This window comes from Chelonia mydas, chromosome 7, assembly GCF_015237465.2.
Source record: "Chelonia mydas isolate rCheMyd1 chromosome 7, rCheMyd1.pri.v2, whole genome shotgun sequence".
NCBI classification, from domain to species: domain Eukaryota; kingdom Metazoa; phylum Chordata; order Testudines; family Cheloniidae; genus Chelonia; species Chelonia mydas.
Window position 1 is genome coordinate 8,894,833 of NC_057853.1, and position 16,737 is coordinate 8,911,569.

The following is a 16,737-nucleotide window of genomic DNA, read 5'->3' on the forward strand; positions in this document are numbered from 1 at the left end:
GTGATACACAGGTCAGACTAGATGATGTAGAGGTATCGCCTGCCTTAAATTTTATGAATCAATGGTGTTTCCATCCTCCTTCAGGAACACCTTCAGGGCATGCCTGCTCCCAGGGTCCTTGTATCCTTCATCCTGCAGCAGGAGGCCATATATAGAGCCCCATCTTAATGTGATCCTCGTCCTGGACCTGCAATCAGTGTTGTGTCAGTGTTCCTGCAAATCTCGGGCAGATTTTGAAAAAGGACAGATTAGTCCAGGCAAAGCATATGAAAACAAATGGTTTTATGGTTAGTAAGCCTGGCCAGCCAACTTCTGGTTGCATTGACAATATGTTTTGGACCTACCCAATGCTCCCTGGGGAGCGTGTGGTGGCAGAGGCGTGCCCTACTTTTCTCGTGTCTGCAGCCGATAATGACATTGGCTGTGGGGTAGTTTTGATTTTGATAACGCAGGATCGCAGAGGTGTTCCTCTGCCTCGGACGTGGAGGCTGAGCCGGAAGAACCTGCTAAGCCAGTGCGGGCGAGACCCGGAGAAGGGGCTGTGCGGCAGCCAGCTTGTTCTTTGGGAGCAGCTTTTTCATTCCCTTTGACGCGAAAGGGCCGAACCCGCACTTTACATTGATTTCAAAAGAAGCAGGATCCGGTCTCAAATTCTGGGTTCGATAGGAAGCCAGTAACACTTGTGTGGCGACTGAGAAGTCAGTCAGAAATAGGCAAAAGGGAAAGGTGTGCAATGGGAAGGACATTTCTTTCTATTGGGGGAAAAACTAAACCACCACCCCAAAACCTTTTCACACAGGATTTTTTTTTTTTTTTTTTCAAGTCAGCGGCTGGCAACAAATTGCTTTGTCCTTTGCAAAAATTACACCTGAGCATCTCCATTCTGGGTGGGCTGAAGGTCAAAGGGTAAATTCCACTTGCTGCACTGCATTTTAGAAGGCCAAATTTCACTCCTCTTCTCACCTCACAGGGCCTAGACCAGGGGTAGTCAATAGGCAGACCATGGGCCAAATCTAGACTGCCAGACGCTTTTGAACGGACCTTGAAACGTTTTTTTACTTCTTATCATTATTGTTGTTATTTTTTATTATTATTTTCTTCTCTGGAGTCTGGACCTTGACCAAGAAATTTGGACCTGTAAAAATAATGGACTACCCCAGGCAAAGACTCACCCACAGGAACAGCACGAACAGAAAAGGAACCCAGCTGGGCACCTTAGGAGATAAAAAAAGAATCGTCAGTGATGCCATCAGCTCCTGGATTTTAACTGCACAAGCCGTGTTCCAACTTGTAGAAGAATTTTCTTCACAGTGTTTCTTTTTGTGAAGGGGGGTGAGCAGGAGAGGGAAGAGGCGTGCTTGTTTAGTTTGTTTTGGAGAAATCCCGCTGCAATGTCACGGCAGGAAAAGGAAAATCAATGAAAGGGATGCAGATGACATATGGAGTCTGACAGTACAGATTAGGATTACAGTGAGCAAATGTCTCTCAGTCATACCCACGCCGTCCAGAGAGGCCTTTTGTGCTATGATGCTTAGCCCCAGGAAATTGGTAATCAATGGACTATCCCCAGTGCTGCCGCTGAGCTTTCTGTTATGTTTATTAACTTTCTGTTGCATCTAAAATGGTTTCAGACAACAACAACAACAAAGTGTTAGGTTACGTACACAGATGCTGTGCACCTTGCAGCTCTCATCGACTTCAGCAGGAGCTGTGGGTGTGCCCAGAAATGGCTGAAAATCAGACATTAAGAAATTATTATTACGTATTATTTGCACTAGTGTTGTAAGTAGGAGGCCTAGTCATGGGCCAGGGCCCCATTGTGCTCGGCGCTGTACAAACAAGGAACAAAAAGACAGTCCCTGCCCCAGTGAGCTTCCAAATGTTGTTTTATGAAGGCTGAATAGCTTTGTGACATAAAGGGACAAAGTGGTGATATGGCCTCACTCATAAAAGTTATAACAAACCCTCATAATGAATGGTGTGACAATTGTGCTAGGAAACGGCCCTTGATCACTGGCTGCATGGTGATAAGCTTTGATGGCAAAGGCTAAGAGAAATCAGACCCTGATGAGTTCTGCCTATAATTGTTTAGAATAAAGCACTCAAATAGCACACACAGAACTGTTGTTACGGATAGCACAGGAGAAACAGAATACCAAAACATTTTTGGTAGCACACTTTTAGTTTATTGACCTATACAAAATAATAGGCCCCAAAAGTCAGAAGTAGAAAAGGAATAAGCAAAAAGGACTTTCGCGTTTCTAGAAGGGTATACAAATATGCAAAAGGAAATAAATTATTTTTTATTGTTTTGTTTATTCCAAACCTCAACTCTAATAATACAAATGACTGAGGACCAGCTTAAGAAATTTGTCTTTCGGTCTATATTACATGCTTTGGAATACTGGTAAAAAAATGTTCAAAAAAGTTGATCAGAAACTTTGCTATTCACAATATGAACAAGGAGTAACTAATCCTCTGTATAAAAGAAAAAAAAAGAGCACCATTTTATGGAGTCCTGAAGCACAGTACAGATGAGAAACAAGAATTATTTTACAGTATGCAAATATATATTTATTTTTGTAAACTACACAAGTTAGTCCACACTAATTGGTTTCTACAGATGGATGATATGAGGTAGGCTTATCCCTCCTAGATCAAAACTGCTGCTGATTTTTCAAAAACAATGTAAATGATTTTGTGAAAATGCTGTTTTGTCACTTAGTGACTTAGTAGTGCACCTGGCGTTTCAGATGATGTTCTACAATTCTAATGCCCTCAATTTTAAGGCACCGACTTGGTCTTTTTATTTATTTATTTTTTGCATCCACCTTAGAATACTGGCCAGTTTAGTAAAATTGCTCCACATGTGATAACTAGAGCATTCCATCTCCGATTTTCCATCAGTCTGGCAGAGCAAAATGTAATAGCTATCTAATTAAGAGATCACTGTGCATTCAACATGGCTCTTTGCATGCCCATCTGCACAATGAAATTGTACGATGGAAAATTCATTTAAAAGTGAGGATATTAATTACATTTTATCATGGAAACAGTACAACTGTTCCTTCTATTTCCAAAATCCACAGCCTTCTAGGGTTAGTTTTACATTATATGTTACAATAGTAAATTGCCTTTCTTTCCAGAATCCATTTTGTGGTGCGTACAAACACTCTTAATAACACTCTCCCCCCAAGAAAAAAATTTTTTTAGCTCATTCAAACCTCCATTAAAAAATCCAGCCTTCCTTCAAGTAATGTTCCAATACTGACTGAGTCAATCTTTGCCTCATTCACACACACACACACAGTATCCTTCATCAGCTTATGAAGTCCTTCTTGGTCATCATAAGTGACGGCAGAAGACATTTTTATTTCTTCTTCTTTCAGCCATCTGAACTGTACTCCTAAAATTCCTGTTTTCTCCATAAGTCACCTTTTCACATTTTGTTGAGGTTTGCCTTCAACACCTTCCAGTCTTCTAAAAAGTGCTTGCTAAATATAAATACTTCAGCCAAGTGCTGCATCTCCTCATAGATTCAGTGGCGGCTGGCCCTTGCTCAGTTAGGCTACTGTCTGGATTCAGAAAGAAATGCCATTGTTGGAAAGACTTTGTAATTTTGTGCATGTCCCTCTTAATGCTGAACACAATCTTCACCCACAAGCCAAAATACTTTCATTTATGAGTGGGGTGGGGGGGAATTCCACAGGAGATCTCTTTCGAAGGAACAGCATTCTGTGCAAGGCACATGGGGGGTGCAAATGCAGGGCTGTCGATGGCCTACACAAGCGTCCCAGGCTTAGAATCCTCATGCCAAAATAGCCTCTGCTCGTTATTGTGCAAGTCAGCTTCCAACTGGTTCTCGTCAGCATCCTCCAGCTGGCTTGTCTCTGCATATGCTCTACAAAAGAAACACGGCATAAGTGATAATTGAGGGTGCAGTAACCTTTGCACTGGGATTTCAGGTGCTGGGTTGGTAATGCTTAGAAGTAAATAATCTGTAGAGACTGAGCAGTTTCTGATCTTAGTGACACCATCATAAATTCAGAGTAACCTCATTGACTGTGAGTATCTGAAAGACAATGAGGGTACTCTGGGTTTACAGCAGTGTAATTGGGATCCAAATGTAACCCTGTGATTTGTTCTCCGGACAGGGAAGATAATAAGGGGCAGATCCTCAGCTGGTGTAAACTGTCATAGTTCCACTGATTTCAAATAGAACCATGACAATGATTTACCCCTCTGTGTTTCCCAGTGTCAGCAAGGTAATAAGAGTCATCATATCCAATATCCTTGATCTGCATGTGCCTGCAGATAAGGGCCACATAGCACATGGCAATGAGTCATTTACAATAGTCACACGCTGATATGTTCACGACAAAGAGTGTGATACTGCGGTAGATTTGGACAGGGATCAGAATATAAAAAAAGTTATACTTAACGTAAATCATATGGATAACGATGTCAAAATAAGGCAGCTCATTTACATTTTTCAAAACCCAATTGTAGGAAGGTAAGTAATTAGTCGAAATGCTGTTTTTAAAATGGTGTTACTATAGTTCTTTAGTCACTGCAATAAAAAAACCCAACCACCCCAAACTTAAGGCATTTACTGAAAAGTCAATGTGAAGACTTTTATACTCCTTTCGTAATGCTTCTGGCTGTTTAAAAAAAAAAAAATACATCACTCGGTAACTTCACACCAGTCAGCCCAGGAGCAAGCAAAAACTGCAATCCATGAAGAAGCACGCACAAATGTGGGGTACTTACTACAGCTGGCTACAGTTAGCATAAGGGTATTTAAAAATGATCTCATTTCTGCAGGCACAATCATTCTCCTGGACAGAAGACCTTTGTTCTGACTGATAACAGGTGGAGTTAGAAAGTGGAGGAGGAAAGAGACAGAAAACAGGAAGCAGAAGAGTCACGTGAATATCTGTTTGCAGCACTAGAGCGAAATGCGGGACTGTTACACCCCTTCACAGAGTAAACGTGAACCCAGAGTAGCCAGTGCCTATGTCCGTGAAAGGGAGTAAGAGGCATAACTTGTGCAAAGCCCACTCTGCACTCGCGAGGCAGCTGTCTTTGTAGCCATGTCCAGTCAGGACGGTTTAACCATTAAGCCTCCCCTGTGATATGCACTCGGTTTATTCGTGGTGACAACCACTGTGGGTAGCACCTTTAAATGCGATCACATGGATATGAGCTTGTAGAGAAGCAGCCTCTTCCTCAGGAGGCTCCAGGAGCGGAGGGGAACATGGCTGCCGGGCCACGTACAGGGGGCAGAATATGAGTCTTTCTCCATAGGCTCTGCTCTGTTGAGGGAGGGCGGGACAAGGTCACAGTTATGCTCTCTGGAGAGGCTAGTGCATGAACAATGCTGGCCTGATAATCACTGCTCTCAGGACAGGGCAAAGTCCATGACGTGCCCCGCCCCTGCAGAGAGGTTTAAGGGAGCATGCTATTTGCACCTTGTCCCATCCTTGCACACCCTCATGTTGACAGGTACAACCGAGCCCTTAACTCTTCTCTGTGCCTGTTTTCCCATAATTAAAATAGACACAATTATACCGCTCTCCCTCCCAGGCCTACTGTGCAGATAACTTAATGAACAGGCCAGAATCTCAGCTGGTGTAAATCAATTTAGCTCCACTGGCTAGAACAGAACTCTGCCCCTTAACACCAGCTGATGGTCTGGTCTAGTGTTATTCATTTATGATCCTTGGATAAAAGATGCCATATCAGTATGATCAATAAAGTAAAACATTACCTGAGGACAGCTAGAAGGAAACGCAGGAATATTCTCGCTCGAGTCAGCTGAAGCTGTACTGTGCGGAGCAGATCTGCTCTCAGTAAGCTGGTTTTATAACTGCTCTTGATTTAGGAGTTGTCTCCCTGATACCTGATTGCTACCTAGATAAGTTTTAAAAGCTTACACAGTACAGAGGACAGGGCAGCAAGTCTTACTGCACTTTGCTCACCTGCTCTGCAGTGGAAGGTTGCCATAAACATTCCCATAACAGCTGGTATAAGAGGAATGAGACATTGTATCATAATCGGAAAGCCCTAGAGCAATCTGGTTCCGCCAGTTTCCAGAAGTGTTTGCAGAAGACGCTAGAATGGTAAAAACAATGACAGCACATTAGATTTTTCAGCAGCTCAGAGGACTGAACGAAGCGAGATGTTTTTCATTAACAATCTCTGCAGGTTGCTGTAGGACACAGATGCCGAACACATCTGTCTTTACATGTACTTTGGAGAGCGGGGCATGGTGCATGTAGGATAGAGGAATCGGATGGTCTCCCCATAAAAAAAGAGTTTATGGGCCTCCCAGTCAGAGTCGCTGTATTCTGTGCTTTAGAAACCAGCCAGAGCAGCAGCGTGTACGCTGAACTAGGCTTGGCATGTGCTGTGTATGGGGTGAACGTGGCTACTTGGACCCCACCGTGCCGGTGTGGTTTCTTCAGATTTTTATTTTTGCATAAAGGGCAAATGACTCAGCCATGTGAAAACGGGACATGGAATCTGGACCCCCAGCCTACTAGCCCCACCTTAGACCCGGACTACCTAGGCAGCCTAGGGCGATGCACCTGCTGACCTGGGGCCATGCACCATCTGCAATGGCTATAAAACAGGAACGATACTTCCTTGCCTCACAGCAGTGTTCCATGCATGACTCAGTGCGCAACTGCAAATGACTACGTCCTATTACTGTAGCATTCTTCTGAATGGCATCCGGGGTATGTCTACCACTTGTATTTACAGAACATGGGGCGTGTACCCGTTTTTAAAGGTACCACTATGTTGGTGGTGTCCGTTCCTGGTGGGATTTGCAGAAAAGTGGTGCTCCCAGGAATTACACCCCAGCCTTTGAAAACGCTGAATGACTGACACGGACACAGCATCCTGGACAACTAAGTGCTTTTCCCATCGGCAGTGCTTCTGGGAAAAACCTTGCAGTCTGAAGCAGCTCAAGGTGCATACAGGTGAGATTGGAGCATGTACCTATCCCTACTGATAGGGCCTGTGCCACCTGCATCATTCAATTATCATACAAAGATTCATATTTAGTTATTCTGCATTTTAGTTTTGTTGGATGAAATTCTGCCCTCAGTTACGCTCATGCAGCCTCATTTCCTTCATGGATTTCAGTGGGTTTGCAAGTGTATTAATGAGGAGAGGATATGACCCTCCAAAGGGACATATACAATATTTAGCACATTACAAATCATCTGTTACCTGAAGAGAAAGAAGAAGCCCGGCTGCTAGGAGAGCACGGTACTTGCAGCCCTGCAAAGCCCAGACTCCTTTGGGATCCTCGGTCAGAGTCAAAGCCTGCCTGCAGACTCTGACCCTGGTCCTTTTGACCGGAGGCACGTTGGTACCAACCACGGAGATGCTCTGCAACTAAGGCCTTGTGAATGTTTTTGGTTATATGCTGCGTTTTAGCAACTTGCTTCCTTGGAAGTCTCAAAGTTGCATATGGATTGTGTGGTACTCTTTCCATCTCTCCTTCGTGGTAGGACCTGAGTTCCCGATAACGGTCGTACCCACAGTGCACCGATGAGCGATAGGAAGGGTTGACGCTATACTGTCCCTCTGTGTCATTCTCGTAAACGTATCCCCCATTGTAATAAACGTCACATTCAGTGTAAGGTGAATAGGCAGAAACATAGTAACTAGAGGCAGGCTGCTCCTGACTCTTTTGGTAGACCCCAGTCCTTGAGTCTTTCTGGGCAAGATTTGGCATGCTTCCTGAATTGGCAGCAGAAATGTTTTGTTTCTTAGACCTCCTTCGGCCTCTCGTGCGGTTGTCAAGCGTCTGAGTGGTGTAATATGGGTTGGGGTTAGGCGTCACGCAGGAATACTCTGCACTTGACTGGCTGGTGTAGGACGATCCATCGTCTAATATTTCAGTGCTGCTGCTTCGCTGGGATTTCGAGAAGGTGAACACAGGCTTTTCACCGGCCGTCTCTGACAGCAAAGGGGTTTGGGATTCCAGACTCCCACTGCGCTGTATGCAGTGCTCTGGGGAAATATCCGGCCTGAAATGGCAGAAAATTAGGTTGGATGCAGAAGTCGTAAGTAGACATGAAGCATTTGAGAGTTAGCCCGTGGCAAAACAAAGAATTCTTTCCTAGCTAAGTGCAGGTTCAGGTTTTGGCAGGTGATGCAAAGTCCTAGGTGGACTATTCCTAAGTCACCTGCCATATCTACCAGGGAAAATCCTTTCTTGTTGTCGGTGGTATAGTAGAACAAGGTAAAAAGCTTTCAACCAAGTTTACAATAATCCAGATCCTTTAGTCAGGGACAGGGAAGATAAAGATCCCCTTTAGAACATGCAGCACCTTCCCCAGCAGCTTGGGATGCCTGGGCCTGGCCTCGAAATCAGCTTTTTATTTTCTCTGGCGAAAAGAACTGGAGGACAGTGAAGGGAACTTGGCGTAAAGATTCGACCTTTGCAGCAGCACTAAGCTCGTGCTGCAACAGATGGTTCAAAACTGTGACCAAAGTGAGACTAACAAGGTCATATTCTGGTAATGAGTTACAAGTGGATCTCACCCACTGCTTAGTCTTTACATTTAATATCCACAAATATACAATGATAAAAATAATGCTGGCTAGGAGTGTCTTAAGAATTTTATAGTTACCTTTCTGAAACAAGCAATACTGCGTAGCTTAAATGTAAAACACCTGAAGTCTGGATGCTTAGAAAACCAGGACGATCCTAGATTATCTATTTATCTATTATCAATAGTTATCTATTTATATAGCCCTCCCTTCCCACATGGGTAACATTTCCCAAACGGCTTCAATCCCATCTCTAAGTTTGCATGCACAAGTCTGTACACGCCGTCCTCTGGAAATCTACAGCATGGAAAGCCATCATTTGCATGTTGAAAAGCTGGTGCAGAGCTGCACGTGCCAGCGATGACTGATGTACAATTATCCATGTGAAAAATCAAAGGCTGACAACCCTGCCCCAATCTTGGCAAAGGACACGCACAAAAGGATCCTATTTCTCTACCCTCTTACACTGTTGATTTTACTTCTCTGCACAAGATACACGTTACTTCCCATTGATTTAATGAACTCAGCTTACTGTAAATGGCTGCTACTGTAGGCATTGCGTGTGAGCACTGGTGTTGTAGGCATGCTTCTCCCTCCATAGGGCTGTCGTTCCAGAATTCGGTAAGGACTACCGTGTGTTGATAGAGGGTCCCTGTGACTATAAACAGAAGAATCCAGCACGTGGCCATCACCAAAATATCTTCAATAAAATGCAAAAGACAACTGCATTGACATTACTTGCATATTGATCCAAAGGAAAAGATAGACGAGGGTAGAGAAAGCAGAGGTCAGTGTGGCAGCGTCTGCTACCAGTGGTGAAGGTAAGTACTGTTGTAACAGCAAGGAGTTCAAACCCCTCTGGTTCAAGAGGTTAACACAGCAAGGAAGTTCACCACAGGATGACTTGTAGGAATAGCTGCTGCCAAGGGACAGAGATGCAGAGCATAAAAAACAGAAAAGGATGCTGAGAAGCAAAGGAATAGCATAACTGCACTGTTCAAAGTTATAGACATTAAACTAATTATAATTCTGTATACAAGTTTGAGGTGACAGAGTATTCTGCTTAAATTCCAGGGGAGCACTGATCAAAAGTCAGTGGCCCAGCACTGTCCAATGCACACTAATATTGGGGGTTTTTTACACATATATTCATAGAGCCTGATCCTGCAAGCACTTACTATCAGGCGTGGTTCCTGATCCATAGCTCATTAAAGTCAATGGGAATCCCTGAGCTGAGTACAAGGTGCATTGGATTGGGCCCTAATAGGACGGTCAGCAAGTTAGCTCATGGCTATGAGCCCCATAGGCCTGATCCTGTACAGTTCAGAATTCTCAGTTCTCACTGATGTCACTGGGAGCCGAGAGAGCTCAGCATCCAAGTGGCTCTGGCCCTCTGCTTGGTAGCAGGCTGAGATCACAGTTACTCTCTCGCCCATCTCCAGAAGCTACATACCTAGCTGTGTTTGAAATTTGCAACTGTGCTAGCAACAGTGCCCTGGCTAGAATTTTCACATGATCAGGATGGATGCACAGGGTTCTCCTCTAGCTGAAATGATTCCAACATCAACCTCAGGGAAACAATAAATGACTTAAAAAAATAGGGGAAACAAGCCACACAAAAGGAGCCAAAGGATGAAAGGGCTGGTTCTTGCGTGCAACACTTGCCATTAAATCTCTATCCCTTTTACCCGTTGCCCCAATTGAGATTCATCATACTTTTACCGTTAACATTCAGCCTAACTTATGTTAACATGATTATCGTATTTAAGCAACAAATTTAATCGCAAGCACAGCGGAGAAGTCCATTCTGTTTCCTAACGTGTCAGACAGGAATGTAATGGGAAGATCTACCCTGATTCCAGCAATTTACACTGTGGTACTCGTTACAACAGATATAAAACCAGGCTCACACCAACAATGTGGCCATAATCGTACCTAGAATGTCTGTTTTCCAGGAGCTGTTCGTTGATGGAGGACTTTCTAAGATGGATTCTCTCCACGCCAAGGGACTTTGGCGGAGGGATTCTTGGAGACAGCTGCCCGGAACTCGTTCCCTGCCCTGGTACTGTAAGGGAATCATTGGCTGTTGGAAAGAAATGTGATGTTTTTTATTAGCAAAATCTTAGACACATTTACACACTTATGAAAAAATTACGGCTGCGTTCTACCCTCTGACGCAGGGGGACCAAGGGTGCTGGAAACTCTCTGAGGTTCAGCTAGCAAATGCTCTCCTCTGTGGGGACCAGGAGAGGATGCCCTCACTCCTCAGGAGCTTCTCCTGTCCCAGGAGTCTTGCCTGCACTGAACTCCCAGGGGACACCGTGGAGTGGCAGGTAATACTGATTTTAGCAATATTAATTCCTGTCTGGAGCTCTGCCAGGTCACGAAGGAAACTTCTCGGGGAAAGCGATTGCTCATGGGCTCCCACAGTTAAGCAGTCATGCAGTGGCTTCTGCAGAGATGGCGGGAAGGCATGGAGCGGAACGGATTCCCCCTCCCCCCACTTTCCATGCCCCACCCTTCAGTTTTCTCCTCTCTGCTCAGGTCAGATGTGGGAGCATCAGTCACGAGCTTTAGTACTTTAAAATGACTCTTTAAGAAGTTATTTTGAAATAAAAGTTTCATTAAAATATTTTCCACTATGAAGGACCAACTTTAATTATCTGTAGCGAGGAAAAAAACAGGGATAAGTGTTTTTAGTTGGAAGCAACTGTGAAGACTCAGGACTTGATTTTGATCTCACTTCCGTTAGGGCTTGATCCTCTGCCCACCGAAGTCAACGACAAAGCTTCCATTGACTGGAACAGGTGTAGGATCAAACACCTGGTGAACATATGGATACACTGAAGCCCTGATTCGGATATCACTCCCACCCATGAGAATCAGGTGTAACTCAATTTAAGAGTCAAGGCGTGAGCACAAAGCTGGGTGAGATCAGAATCAAGCCCTCACTAAGCAGTGAATCATGGTCTGGATAATATTAGTTCCCAAATGATGATGACAAATCTAAAGGAATGTCAAGCCAAGTCTTTTCCAGATGGTGACTGATCTAATGTTAACTGTGAGGGGGGAAAAAATCAAGTACACTAAAACAGAACACCATATCCTTGGCAAGATGCAGACCACCATTTAACACGCAAACAGGTTATTAGTTTTTCTGCATGCTTTAATATTTTAATGATTTAAAACTGCAAGATGACATCTGGGTCGGGCATTTCCTGTCAGCTTACGATTGGCTGGCTTAACTGGCCAAAGTCCTCCAGCCTGTCATTCGCCATCCGGAAGTACCCTCTCCTGCCAGTTACTACCGGCTGGAATTGTCTGTTCATACAAGAGTGATGCGTGTATTTCTGAAGGTTAATCAAAAGAGCTATCCCATTAAAACAACAATCATCTACAAAGAAAACTCAGTCACCAGCAGAAGAGCTCATGCTTTTGACAAATACATGGTTTCAAAGAACAGCCTCTGATTAAGCTTCTCTTGTATAAAATCATTGCTCACTAAAAGATTTAGCAAACGAATTAAGATTTAAATAGAGGCATCAAAGATGTAGATGTAAGTCAGAATAAGATACTCAAAAAGTTACATTATTGTTTAGGAAGGGTATGATATAATTGATACTTCATAAACAGAAAAGTGTAAGTGACATACCATCGTCATAAATTGTTGTATCAGACAAAGAGCTACTCTCAGATGGGATTGTATCATCTGTAAATGAAAATAAAGGATTTGAGATACAGGATACTCTACAGAGGTTTCTACATACTCTATTTTAAAATAAGCTACAGAGCCAGATGGACATGAACTGCAGTATCATGTGATGTGTACGTAGCCTTTCACAATCTGATCATCCTATTTTGCACGGCACTCCTACCTTATTTGTTTACATTGTAATTTAATAAGCTACCAAATATGACAACACTTGGGGTAGAATTTTCAACACCCGTGGGCTTCAGGCACCTAACCAGTTTAGGAACTTTTGAAAAAACCCCACTAGGCACCAAATACCTTTGATATTATGGCCTGAGATTACTTTTGAAAATGGACTTTGGGGCTTTTGAAAATTTAACCTTAGACAAATTCTGCTCTCAGTTATGCTGATGTAAATCGAGACTAATTCCATTGTTTTCAATGGTATCACTTGAAATTTACACCAGTGTTAACAGAGTTGAATCTGGTCCTGGTCACGGTGATTTTTTTAAAAACGCATTTTGTATTTATTCATAATGCTCTACTGCATACATCAGAGGAGTCTCATCTTTCCACTTGATGCTATGGGTTACCAATTGGTAAGGAATCTGACGCTGATCCTTAAACACAAGGGGAGAATGTCCATAACAGAAGCAGCTGGTGACAGCCATGGCAGTTGGTTACTTCCACAGCACAGCTGTTGCTTCAGCCCAGTCATCATAAACATAAGCTGCACAAGTTTGGTCTCATGCCTGGTATGCCGGAGGTTCGCAAAGAGCAGCCCGTGAAGAGCTACGCAGAGAGGACTACCGTACTGTCTAGAAAGAACACTGTCGTGCCCCCACTTCCTTCCTCTGTAACTATAATAAACTCTGGACAAACTCCTATGGTTCTTATTCAGGGTTCACTCAACTGACTTCGGCTGTGTAAAAACAGAGTCAACAAAGAGGAAAGATATCAAGATCCGGCTTCATGAAACGCAAAACCAAACTGCTGAGATAACAATGAATGGGCAGCTCACTAGTGTACATAGAAGCATTCAACATTACAAATATCCGAATCTGTGTGATTCTGGTCCCTGCCTCCAGTCCCAGAAATCTCCCACGATACGGAAAGCGGTGCAGAGTCAGGGAAGAAAACTAAAAAAAGAGAGAGTTCAGTCTGGAAGGGTGCTGGCAGGGGTGCTGGAACAATTTGTATAGTGGGGGTATGGAGCGCCATTGAACCAAACTGTAAACCTTGTATTTGATGGAAACCATCTGAAGCCAGAGGGTGCGGTAGCACCCCTAGTTCCAGCACCTGGGTGCTGGACGAAAGGAGACTCAGCAGGAGAAAGTGGCAAGGGAGATACTGATTCTGGAAACAGGGTACTGGTAAGGACAGTCTGCACAGGTGACACTAGAAAACACCCAGATCGACACAAGCAAAGAGTAAAAGCTCTCCATAGGGACACGTCATTTCCACTCTCTTTAACTAGTTCACTAGGAAGAGTGCTAAGCAAGTCAGCTGTCCAGCACTGTACCTTAACCCCTCCCCTCACCCCAGTGCTTTTAAACACATGAATCCAGCCAATATATGCTGCTCGGCCACATGCACCATCTGCCACACAAATGTCAGATGCTGTACCATGTGGAAACAGCACAGCCAGAGCCCTCTGCAGCCGGGGCGTGTGTGTGAGTGAATGGCCCATGACAAGTGGCACGGCCTGGAATGACGACTATGAAAGTCAAGGACCTGTTTAATCTCCCATCCCCAGAGGACTGGACCGAGAACAGCGCAGGGCTGATCCAACAGACTGAGGCTGCTATTGAATACATCATTTCCAACAAACCGTTCCTAAAATTCACAGCTGCGACTGACTCATTGCCACACTCCTCACCAAAAGACTAATCTTCAGCTTTCGGAAACCACGCGCACAAAGCGTGGGAGTGATTATTTCCGAATGAGGGTGGCCAGGGATGATCAAATGGTTGCTTGCAGATCAGTTGCAGACTATTGGGCAAATCTACCATAAATGATGGTTCTGCTCTTTCCAAACTCCAAGCAGCCAAGCATCATTCCTCAACACGTACTGCTTCTGAGGTACTGGTTTGGAGTGCAGCTTATTTACCTATGGGCCAAATCTTGCAGTCCTTGCTCAAGCAAAACTCTCGGTGAAGTCAGTTGCCAGATGTTGTGAAATGATGGAGTAAGTGCGTATTTTTATGAGTGAGAACCAAAGGATTGCCAGAAGCTGGGAATGGGGGACAGGGGATGGATCACTTGATGTTCACCTGTTCTGTTCATTCCCTCTGAAGCACCAGACATTAGCCACTGTCGGAAGACAGGATACTGGGCTAGATGGACCTTTGGTCTGACTCAGTATGGCCGATTCTTATGAATTTGTATCTAAACTCTAAATTCCCCATTTTACACAATGGTGCCAACATGCCCCATGTAGTAAGCAGCAGGAGTTATGCACAGATGGTGTACCATGATGGTCACGCTACTTACTAGCACCTCGGGGACTTCCTGCCTCGTTAGCCCACTATGTTACTTGTTCTACATGTGTAAGTACTTCCAAAACTACTGCCTACATTGGTAAGCACAAGGCTGGAAAAGGAGATACTGCCTTCACCCTGTCCACTACAATCTGGCTGTTAGTCCGGCTAACATCCTCCAGCCAATCAGCAATGATAAACAGCCTTGCTGTACCACTTGCTGAAAAAAATTCCAAGTGAATTCTGAAACCAAAGGGGACACAACAGCAGTTACCCTGGCAGAAAATCTAGGCCATATGTAGACTCCCTTATGTTGCAATATTTAAAGGGGAGAATATAGGCTGTTAAGGGTTCTTATTCCAGAAATGAAGAGGTACATTGGGCACTATACTGACATCCTTCATAGGGATCAGCAGAATACAATGTAAATACACTACAGAAAAAGTACACCCTCCTTCTCTACCTTGCTGCTTCCAGGAGAAAAATACATCTCATGGAACAGCTTTTGCCCGGGCTCAGCAGAATGTGCAAAAAGCAACTGATCAAACATTAACAGTCTCATATATACAGATGTTCCCAGGTCAAGGAGCAGGAAGATGTGTCAGAAAGCCATTTATCAGCACAGAAAACTCAAAGACGACAAAATATACATAGGTTTTTGCAATTCCAAAAAACTTCCCTCAATTAGCCTACTGTATTAATTACTGACCTCTCACACAAAGGGGCTGGAATTAGATCATGCCTTACTTTCAGCATGGAGAAAGCAGTGACACCTCCATTTCCCTTACAGTTGTTCTTTGCAAAGGGATTGCTGCTATACACACACACTCGTCACATTGCTAGGGTTAAGAAGTTAAACGCCTGGCTCATGGAGCTGTCTGCAACAATGCACGTTGAGAACACCCCAGCTTTGTTGTTGTCTTATGGGGAGTTAATAATGTCTAATCAAGACATATATTCTTTGCTCCCTGCTAATTTTTTCTGACTTTTCCCAGTATTTGCTATCATCCTGCAGAAATATTCATCCACTTTCCTTTCTACTGTCACAGTAAAATAAAAACAAGGGGATGAGAATTATAAGGAGGCACTGGAACAGCTGAGTGATCCTTGAAGCTTATTTCAGAAATAAAAGAGCATCTAATATGCTACAGAATGAGGTACCACACCAGTTTCGGCTGAGAAGATGCCGCCAGCCCTTCTGCGTACTGCAATCCTTTGGTCTGATGTCAGAACATGTCTGCACATGTGCCTAGCCTCTCCTATGATCTGTTCTACCCACAGCTTATGTATGGCACAGGAACAATGTTTCATGCATATCAGGCATTAATTACATCTTCCTTTTCCATGCAAGTGCCATGGAAAAAAAACCAAACCAAATCTATAAACAAAACTTGTAACTGAACTGAAGAACATTCTCTATAACCCTCAACAGAAACGTGGGGATTCTTGGTGTTTACCTGGCAAAATAAGGGTTGATTTCTGCGTTGGTTTTTTGCCACATTTGATCCTGTATTCATTTATGGAATTTTCAATCTCTTGAAGCTTTTTCATGGCAGCTGTGTAATCTTGTTTTCTTTTCTTCTTCAAATTTTTGCACATGTCTGGCTCACTGGCAAGTTTCTTCGCAGCTTCCACCATCTTTTGCTGTATGAGGAAATTGCGCTCCAAGCTTTGCAAAGCGGGGTCCTGCAGATTCATGATCACATTAGCTCTTTGTTATTATATGATACTGCAGGTCGAAGTACAAGTAAATAAAATTCAGTGTACAAAATGAAACCTTAAGTGAAAACACAGAAATATCCCCAAAAAGAGTATATGGTTATGGTCTAGTACTTAAGAGACCCCTACGTTCTATTCCTTAACTCCACTGAACTCACTGTGTGTCCTTGGGATGGTTACACAGGCCAAAACTTTCAAACCTAGGTGCCTAAAGTTAAGACATCTAGCTCCCTGTCAAGATACCTAAACAAGCAAACTGATGTTCAATGGTGTTCA

General features: G+C 43.7%; 1 protein-coding gene across 8 annotated transcripts in view; it reads right to left on the reverse strand.

Annotated features, from left to right (window-relative positions):
- Positions 1-2,163: 2,163 nt before the first annotated feature.
- FRMD4B (FERM domain containing 4B) overlaps positions 2,164-16,737 on the reverse strand; it is a 197,911-nt gene continuing 183,337 nt past the window's right edge. For 5 of the 8 annotated variants that reach the window (XM_043551217.1, XM_043551216.1, XM_043551218.1 and 2 more), the window contains 7 exons: positions 16,200-16,428; positions 12,224-12,280; positions 10,507-10,654; positions 9,104-9,229; positions 7,240-8,045; positions 5,982-6,114; positions 2,164-3,901 (listed from right to left, as the gene is read on the reverse strand). In XM_043551217.1, the coding sequence (XP_043407152.1) occupies positions 3,781-3,901; positions 5,982-6,114; positions 7,240-8,045; positions 9,104-9,229; positions 10,507-10,654; positions 12,224-12,280; positions 16,200-16,428 (1,620 nt within the window). In that variant the 3' untranslated portion in view covers positions 2,164-3,780. Of the gene's footprint in view, positions 3,902-5,981; positions 6,115-7,239; positions 8,046-9,103; positions 9,272-10,506; positions 10,655-12,223; positions 12,281-16,199; positions 16,429-16,737 lie in introns of all 8 variants that reach the window. The other 3 variants (XM_043551214.1, XM_037904033.2, XM_043551215.1) reach the window with 1 other exon arrangement.